The sequence below is a fragment of the Arvicanthis niloticus genome, chromosome 6 (genome assembly GCF_011762505.2).
Source record: "Arvicanthis niloticus isolate mArvNil1 chromosome 6, mArvNil1.pat.X, whole genome shotgun sequence".
Lineage (NCBI taxonomy): Eukaryota > Metazoa > Chordata > Mammalia > Rodentia > Muridae > Arvicanthis > Arvicanthis niloticus.
The window spans coordinates 12,041,308-12,051,037 of record NC_047663.1 but is presented as its reverse complement, the minus strand read 5'-3'; the positions used below and the strand labels follow the sequence as shown (position 1 = coordinate 12,051,037).

The 9,730-nt window shown below is 40.8% G+C and overlaps 1 protein-coding gene across 1 annotated transcript in view; it reads left to right on the top strand.

Annotated features, from left to right (window-relative positions):
- The first annotated feature begins 1,780 nt into the window (after nucleotides 1-1,780).
- Map2k6 (mitogen-activated protein kinase kinase 6) overlaps nucleotides 1,781-9,730 on the top strand; it is a 130,983-nt gene continuing 123,033 nt past the window's right edge. Inside the window, exon 1 of the mRNA XM_034506044.2 lies at nucleotides 1,781-2,076. Coding sequence (XP_034361935.1) covers nucleotides 2,061-2,076 — 16 coding nt within the window. The 5' untranslated portion in view covers nucleotides 1,781-2,060. The remainder of the gene's footprint in view (nucleotides 2,077-9,730) is intronic.

The window sequence follows — 9,730 nt, the reverse complement described above, 5'->3', positions numbered from 1 at the left end:
TAAGAGCTGATTTGCTAACTTGTGTTGGGATGGGAAGGAGGCAGGAGGATTACAGATTCAGACCCTTGTCTGTGTTACAGACTGGGTTCAAAGGCCAACCTGGGTAACTCAGCTAGACCCTGCCTCAAAAAGAAAAAAACACAGGGTTGTGTCTTATTGGTAGACTGCATGCTTGGAATGCCGAAGGCCCTAGATTCAATCTCCAGTACTGCAGGGGTGGGGGCGGGGAAGGAGCTGATTTGCAGCTGACACATTGTGGCCTTCTCTCTGATTCCGGCATTACTCAGATGGTCCTGGCTTCCTAGAATTCTCAATACAATTCTAGAAATTTTCATTAGCAGCCATCACATACAAATCTTCTCTCAAAGTGGCTCTCGCGGCTTTCCACAAATGACCTGACCCTACCTCTAGTCTCTTCCAGTTCCAACCCACCTAGATCCGCTAAGGGAAAATTTACATTCTTAAAGCAATGCTTTGATTAAGTTCCCGGTTTCAAAACCAATTACCTCCTCCTATGCGTTTCTGAATAAAGTCCAAGCAGTCAAAGCCTTGTAAAATCCCTCACAACAGGTACATTCTGATCAGCACTGCTCTTGCTTAGAAGACAACATGGTAATATTGATGTTCTAGGAATGGACAGGTGACTCTTATTCCCCAGCTCTGGTTTATCTGTAGATCAGATGCCTGAAACCAGCATTCCCTCCCTATTCACCTTGAAAGAACATTCCTGAAAGTGTTCTACTTGATGCAATGGAAGCCAAGCTGGAGCTCTCTGCCTCAAAATGAAGGGAGAGGGGGAGGGCTGGTAGTGGTGCCGAGATTTCTACTTCTTTCAGGGAAGGCTTGCATCTTCAATTTCCTAGTGAAGGGGAGAGGCTTTTCCCCACTAAGACAAAGCCCAGCTCTAGCCTCAAGCACTGCAGGAAAAAGGGAAAATCCAAAGCCCTGGGAATATGCCTGGGAAGCTCTGGGCTCCCAACAAACATCTGTTGATAGTATCGAAAAACATTCAAGCTAGTCGACTTTATTCACTTAAGGTTACTGTTCCCCACTACCTGCTCTTTCTTCTCAAGGCCAGGGACTTTTTCTTTCATCCCCACCTGCCTCAGGGGAGAAAAAAAAATCAAACATCTTAATTTTGATTAAAATTGGCTTTGATATATAAGAAACAAAATTTCCTGTCTAACCCTGTAAGAAATGAGAACTTTCTAAATCTCTCGCTCTCAGCCTTATCCAGCATTGAATGTACGCTTTCTTGAAAAGAACTGACCTGGGTCACTTTTTACTATAAATAAAACTTTGTATCTTGTCCGCAGGGCCAGATTACCACCAAAATCTCCATTCAAGAAAAATGTTTGTTGTGAAATGAGGTGTCAGGGTGAACGGTCTACAGGCAGAACAGTTCACAGATACTGAACCGCTAAAAAAAAATAATAATAAATAACACATTGAACCCCCAATTAGACCTTAGACTGGGGATACCAAAAGCGCCTTAGCTACCTCTGTGTTCTCTAAGCTGCTGATTTAGGGTTTTTTCTAGAACAAAAAAAGCCTCCTTTCATGGACCGCGCTGTTTGTCACCCTTTCCTTACTAAAGAGTGTTCGTCCGATGTTTATCTGAGATCTTTGTCGCGCTTAGTCAGTCATCTCGCTCAGCCACCTACAGGAGCACGTTTCCTTAAATCAGAGACGCGTGGACTCTACAGGAGAACTACATTACCCAGCAGGCGTCGCGCCTTTCGCAGGAAGGACGTCTGCGCACTAAGATACTCAGTTCCAAGTTTGGAGCTTTTAGCTGCCAGCCCTGGCCCATCATGTAGCTGCAGCACAGCCTTCCCTAACGTTGCAACTGGGGGAAAAATCACTTTCCAGACTGTTTTGCAAGGTGTGCAATTCCACCTTGACTCCCCGAAAGTCCATCTGCTGCATCGGACAAGAGAAACTCCACTTGCATGAAGATTGCACGCCTGCAGCTTGCATCTTTGTTGCAAAACTAGCTACAGAAGAGAAGCAAGGCAAAGTCTTTTGTGCTCCCCTCCCCCATCAGAGGAAAGGGGAAAATGTCTCAGTCGAAAGGTAAGAGACTGTTTGCATTAGTTGCAAAAAATGCAAAGGCTTATGCATGCATTCATGAATGCATGGATGCAATTTTCGCCCGGCGATTGCATTTTTAAGTTTGAGGTTTGCCACAGCTCAGTTGCATTTCCTGTTTAGTGTGTGTCTCTTTTTTTTCTTTTCTTTCCTTTCTTTCTTTTTCTTTTTTCTTTTTCTTTTCTTTTTTTTTTTTCTTTTTCTTTCTTTCTTTCTTTTTCTTTCTTTCTTTCTTTCTTTTTTTTTTTTGCAGACACAGAGAGTTCCTGTAAGGCAGGGCTTGCAGTTCAGCTGTGCGTTGACATTATTTGCATTCTTCTGCTAGGATTACTGAGCCTTTTTGCCTTTTGCACAGTCAGGAGAGATATAGCAGGTTGGTAGCGTCTAAATGTGCAATGCTTTATATAATAGTACATTTCTTTAGTATGCACGCATATTCAAAGTAATTTTGTGTGCAACAGGAATCCAAACTTTCGAAAAGTCTCGAGGTGAAGATGAAAGGCAAACCTCGTCTTAAACTAGTAGGACATTTCTGTGATCTTACATTCTTTGGGGGAAGGAACCACTGCGGTGCCAGCATTCAGCTTACATTTTTATTGATTTCGTTTTGGACATTAGGCAACTTTTGATTTTTTAAGGGAAGTAAAGGTGAAGTGTGGAGAGCAGTGTATTATTATTATTTAAAAAAAAAAAAAAAAAAGTCTTGCTCTTCCGAGATTTTACACTTTGTATCAGTTGCTTGCAGAGGTGAAGACCTAAATGTGTTTGGCCATTTGAAAGATGCTTTTGCGCCTAGGGGTGGATTGTAGGGGGTGAGCGTATTTGTGAGTATTGTATCAAACCTGAGACGACTGCACTGTCTCATTGGCAACTACAGTGAAATCTTGTAAGTGTGTAACTGCATAGACTTGGTCAGAAGTTCTGTAGTAGGTCAGAAGTTCAGGACTATGGTTGCCTTCTTTTTCTTTTTCAAATTTATTTAATTAAAAATGTTTTGTGAGGGTGTATTTGCAAATTTATGGATGTTCTGTAGTGGGAACTAAAACAAACAAACAAACAAAGTCCTGCATGGCGAAACTGAAGAGATGCTTCTGCGCCTGGGAGACCTTTAATGACTTGTTTAGAGAGCAATCTTCCTTAACATAGAGAAATCTGATGGTATCTGAGAAATGCCCCAAAATGAAGAGGTGTGTTAGGTTACCTGGGGCCACCACTAGAGCAAGATCTGGGGATATTAAAGTATCCAATAAGCTCTTTGCCACACTGTGTTTGGAGTTATGATACCATTTAATTTTACTGGATGAACATGGTGTGTCTGATCCCATGAAAGAAAAGATTGTTCTTCAGAATTCAAAGTAAGATTGTTTATGGTTATTGTCTGTTTTGTGTTTAATGTTAGAGGAGGAGGAAATATTTTAACTGTTTCAGAAATATGCAAATGAACCTAGAAATTGGCATTTTTAAAAAAAGGTATAGATATTCCTTAGTTAGGGAAAACTCAAAATCTTGAGCAGAGAAATCAGAGAGTACAAGAGTTGGTCCACGCCATAACATACTAAAGAGATAGCTTCTAATTACTTTGTATTTGGTAAACATTCACTCATTCATTCAATTCAGCTTACTATATGGGTGTATGCTATACAAGTTTATGTCTGTATACGTGTATGCATAATTATATGTACATGCACATGTATATTTGCATGTATGTGTTATATGTATAGAGTTTGGGGGTACACAAGAATATTTAAAATGAGGTTTTTTTCTTCAAGAATTACCTTCTGGTTTGAGAAAGTAAAAATGTGAGGACATTTTTGTGACACAGATAACAGTGCAGATTGGGCCAGTGAGATGGCCCTGTGGGCAAAGGTGCCTGATACCAAGCCTAACTGTCTTAAGTCCATCCTCCAAAGCCAAATGGTGGAAAGAAACTCCTACAAGTTGTCCTTTGACCTCTACATGTGTGCCATGCACACCCCATACACACAGAATAAGTAAATGGAATTATAATAATTTTTTTTTTTTTTTTTTAAAGCCCAGCTATTGAAGAGAAAGGGGGCTATCACAGTCTGGAGGCAGTAATGATTTTTTTATTGGTTGTAAGAAAAGTTGCAGGAAGAAGGTTATATGTCCTACGATCCAGCCAACCTCAACCTCACCATCAACCAATTTAGACCTTGGGCTCTAAATTAACTTCCTCTCTCCTTAGTTTCTGGTCTTGTGAGATAAATTGCTTTCTCAGGAGGTCTTTTTTTTTTTTTTTTTTTTAAGCTAACAGGGAGGTATCCACTCTTGATGATGGATCAGGGATGGCTGGTCCTTCAAGTCAGTTTCCATTTATGCAAATAAACTTTCTCAGCCAGAGCTTGCTTGCAAACTATATCTGGTATGAACATGAGTTTTTTTTTTTTTTGTCCAAACGGAAAATTATTGGTGGAAAGACGTGGGCAATCGTTTTAGAAATGGCCAAGGAGTCTTGGCCTGGACTTTTTATGTGGACTTCTCCTGGCTCAGCAAGGCTGTCTTCAAATAGCCAAAAGCACTCTTTTTTTTTCTTCTTCTTCTTTTTTCTACTTAGTTCCAGACTTCTTTCTAATACTCTAGCCAGATGAAATGGGAGGAACAGTGAGAGGTGGGTACAGTCTCACAGTATTGAAGAATTTAACAGCATGTTCAATTCACGAACCTTTACGAACTTTTCAGATCACTATAATTCAGTTTTAGAGACCTCTAATTTAAGGCAGAGCAGAGGAAAGAATTACAGACTGCCCAGGAGCTGGAAGGACGGTGCTCCTTCTCCATAGCCTTTTACCAACAGTGAGATTCCGAGAAAGAATTTTCTTAAAAAGAGATTCTGTTTTCCACGGCTGTAAGTTTAGGTGGTCTTTCCCTCAGCTTGTTTCTGTTAGCTGTCTGGGCTTGAGCTAACATTTTTTTTTTTTTTCCCAAATATTAAAGCAGTAGTGTGCCTTTTGAGGAAATCTGAAATGTAAGTTAACAGGAAGGGTCCAAGAGAGTGCCGGAATTCCTGCATATTACAGGAAGGCAAGCCACAGGAAAAATGTGTCATTTACACTACCCAGGAGAGAAAGCTATTGTGATCAGCCAGAATGGTCTTCTGAGGAAGAGAGGGAGGTCTAGCATCTCCTGGTTTACCTGAAAATATATTAAGTTTGACCCCTTTAGAAGCCAGTCTTTCTTGCTTCTTTTTCTATTCACCTTGAAATAAAAACCACAAAACAATATGAGCTCACTTTAGTTGAATGTAGTCATAAGTAAGTCATGTAAGACATGTTCCCAAGGCATACTCTAGAAGGGACTTGGAAAATGGCAGGGACCATCTCAACCTTGCTGAGTTAATCTCTGCTTTGGTAAGCCACTCCATCCGGGAGCAACCAGATGTGTACCTTTCCTATTCAGCGTACAAGCCTTTGTTGGGTCGTATCAGGCGGACTGGTCATGCTTAGCCTGTAATCTGAGCTGGTGTGTTTTATAACTCTGTCGGTCTCAGGACACCCCGGCAGAATTGGCACCTTGGGGCTCCTGCTTGCTTTGTGTTGGTGTTGCTTTCTGTTCTTCCTAGCATGGTGTGCATGTGTGTTGGTGATGCCGTTTCTGGACACAAGGGTTGAGATTCTCATTCTTTCATTTTTCACAGATTAATGCAGTTTTTTTTTTTTTTTTTTTTTTTTTTAGCACCCTCCCCCATCTATTAAAATCTAAAAATCTACAAGGAGTAGTTTTAAACCTTTAAAATGTTTATAAATAGTACTTATTTATTATAGGAATATTCAGTGGAAAAAGAAATCAAAAATGACTAATTGCCGTAGAATATACTGTGACCTACACTCTTCAGGCTATTGGTCTGTGCCTATGTGTTTGAAACATATCTTGATATGTGGGCCACTAGTGTCTATTAGACTACTTTTTATTTCACCAATGTACTATGAAGTGTGTCTGAATCCATGTGTCTCTCCATTTGCAATATCCAGTTCCATTGCATTTGTTTAAATAGAATTTCAATACCTGTTTACTTCAATACTGTTTCACTGTTTCACGAATATTGCCACATATTCCCGGGCAGACAATGGCAACAGACTAAATTCCAGGAAGTCAACTGTGGATTGTGAATGTCTGCTTCTCCTTTATCCTCCAATGTTTCAATTTCAAAACCAGGCTTTTATTCTCGTTATCATACAAATGGTTCACGTTCATTGAAAAATTTAAACCAAAGAAGAAATTCATGATAAGAACACACAACTTGAAGCTAACTTTGGATGATGCACGTCTCAAATCCTGGAACTAAGTAGACAGAGGCAAGTGGATCTCTGTGAGTTCAAGAACATCCCTGCGCCGCCCGCCGGACAGTGGTGGCGCACGCCTTTAATCCCAGCACTTGGGAGGCAGAGGCAGGCGGATTTCTGAGTTCCAGGCCAGCCTGGTCTACAGAGTGAGTTCCAGGACAGCCAGGGCTACACAGAGAAACCCTGTCTCAACAAACAAACAAACAAACAAACAAACAAACAAAACAAGAACATCCCTGCCAACATAGTGAGTTCTAGACCGGCCAGGGCTGCATAGTGAGTATCTCAAAAATTATACACACACACACACACACACACACACACACACACACTTCATCTCAAACTTCTCAGGGATAATTACTGTTCACTTTTGATGACCGTCTTTGCCTACACAGTCTTACATGTGTTATTTGACTGTATGGGATATTTTCCTTAAACTCTTCCATGACAGTTGGCTGTCTTCCAACATTCGTACATATACAGTAGCCTCATTCTTTGTTATAGTTGCATATTTTAACTTGTAAGAACACAGCCACACACTCAGTCTTCCATGGACTTTCACATAGCTGCCACTTTATTTGCAGGTATAAACAGCATTGCAAGGAACTCCTTGGAATTAGATCAGTGCATAGTACCCCAATTCATTCATTCATTCTTTTTTTTTTTAAAGTTTGTATTAAAACATTTGCATATGATATCTTTTGATGGTATTCTTCCCCTCTCCCAACTCCTCCCAGATCCTCCCCACCTCCCTCCCATCCAACTTCATGTTCTTTCTCTCTCTTTCTGAAAGCAAAGGCAGAAACAAAACAAAGTCAAAATGGGCAAACTACAAAAATATCAAGAAAACAAAGCAAACATAATGAAACAAAACAAAATGCAGAACACACACACACACACACACACACACACACACACATATACCCCACATATGCACCACATGGTGTCTATTTTGTGCTGGCCAACTACATTTGGCCAATTGATAAATGGTGTTTATATTTGATTCCTACTTACATTTTTTTTTGGAAGTAATAAGTTGAAAATGTTCAATTATCTTTTTTTTTTTTTTTTTTTTTTTTTCCGAGACAGGGTTTCTCTGTGTAGCCCTGGCTGTCCTGGAACTCACTCGGTAGACCAGGCTGGCCTGGAACTCAGAAATCCGCCTGCCTCTGCCTCCCAAGTGCTGGCCACCACCGCCCGGCCGAAAATGTTCAATTATCTTGACATTTCTGTTTCATTTGATTTTTTTCCCCCTCATAAAATATATCTTTAACATTTTCACATAAAGATAAAATTATTTTTATTAGTTAGGCCATAAAGCCCCAAGACTGTAGAGGTTAGATAATCATACATTGGAACTTCGGTTCTATACAAGGAAACAATGTTATTCCTTGATAAGTTCTAATTTTATTTTTGACCAAAATGTCTTGTGTATGTATCACCTATTTTATAATGTAAACTCAGTATGTTTACACTGTCAATTGCTGTCCAGAATCACATGAAAATAAGGAAGAAATTATAATGATCTACTTTGAATTCTAGACTGAAAAATAATCTATTTCTGGGTGTGTCTGGAGTTCTAATGACCTCTACAGAGAAAAATAGCTTTTCTTTAGTTTTGTAAGTAATTTTTACGTAGCACCTGGTTGTTTTGTAGACCTTGATAGAAAATAATGAATTGTTTCAGTTTAAATGACAAGGCTAATTCCAAGGAATAGTTGATTTTAAAGTTACACCATTAAAACAATTAAGGGTACAGTTAATGTCGTTGACCGCCCAAGTCACGTGTCAGGCAGGTGTGATACATTCCTAGCTAACCCTCAGGAAGCCTGCCTGCTTATGCATTCTGGTACTACCTCATAAGATTTAAGAACAGGAAGGGAGTCACCTGCACAGGTTTGTCACTCTGCAAAGGAGCAGACCGAAGGCCTTAGAATGAGTGCTTGCAGACACTACAGCCACAGGTACAGGTGACTTGTGATTCTTTGTCCCAAGTTCTTTTCACTGAACTATGCACCACCATTCATCCACATTTAAATTCCTACCTGCTCCCTCCGAAGTTAGTGTATTTTCTATTTTGTTTACTTTGTGGGGAGCAGGCTGGCATGGGTGGGAGGTGGGGGGGTCTGATGATACAATCATCTGAGCTTCTTCTTCTCTGCCCAAGAAATGGTGATCCATGAATCATGGTGGTAGGATTTCTTACCAGGTCTCTGCCAAAAGATAGTTTGCAAATGCCCCCATTTTGATTGCCAGTTGCTTACTGAGTCCGGCTCTGAGCTATAAACTCTCTAATTACTGTTTGCCTTTTATGGACTATCTCCTTGGAAAGATCTCGCTGGGTAGGTGAACTTCACATATGTCTGTGCTTCTGTAACTCTTTCGATGCTCTGTTTTCTTGACCAATAACCGGTAATCGGTGGTCGGCAAATATATTCGGAAGTTATTTTTTCATCAGTAAGGATGGTTATCTTCCCCCCCCCCGCCCCCCCCCAAAAAGGTTTGGGGTAATTAAGCTGTAAACACAGTTGCCTTTACTCTTCCATGTTTGCATTTAGAGTTTCATTATCTCTTTGCTTGATCATTTGGAAGTTGCAAAAATAACCAAAAGATAGTGACTGAAGACTGGCCCTTCCTAGAGTCCTTTAAACAGGTTTAAAGGTTTGCGCGGGTCCATTACTAACTTTTTGCGTTAAAGACTTGAGGAGAGGTTGGGGGACGATGGCTCAGTGGTTAAAAGTGTTTATTCAACAATCAGGAGGGTTTAATTTCAAACTTCCAGCACCCCCATACAGAATTGCAGGATTATAATAGTACCCGTGTCCCTAGCATCGTTGGGTAGAGGGAGACAGGTGAATTTCAGAGCTCCATGATCAGCGAGTCTAGTTGAAATGGCTGCTTTCTGGTCCAGTGAATGAAGAATCTTGTCTCAAGGCAATAAGGTGAAGAGCAGCGGATAGTTCTACCTTCTTACGTTGAGTACATGCCTGGGTACCTACCTGCACCTGTGTGCTCACGGACATATCATGCTTGTGTAACGCGCACACACACACCACAGGCATACACAAACATACACAAACAAAACAAAAGAGAAAAATGACATGCCCAGGGTGTTGCTCAGTGGTAGAGGAGGTGCTTTCGTAAGCGGGCCCCAAGATGAACGGCCCAAAGGAGCATAGTTGGTAGGACAGAAACGAATGTCTCTCGGTCCCTTGCTGCTTTCAGTTTCTGCGGCTTTGGAGCTTTGGAAGGGTTATTAGAGGCAATTGAGAAAAGGTTAGCAGTAGACTTCCCTCCCATAAAACAGGTCTGCTTCACTTCCGCCTTGACTGCCACCG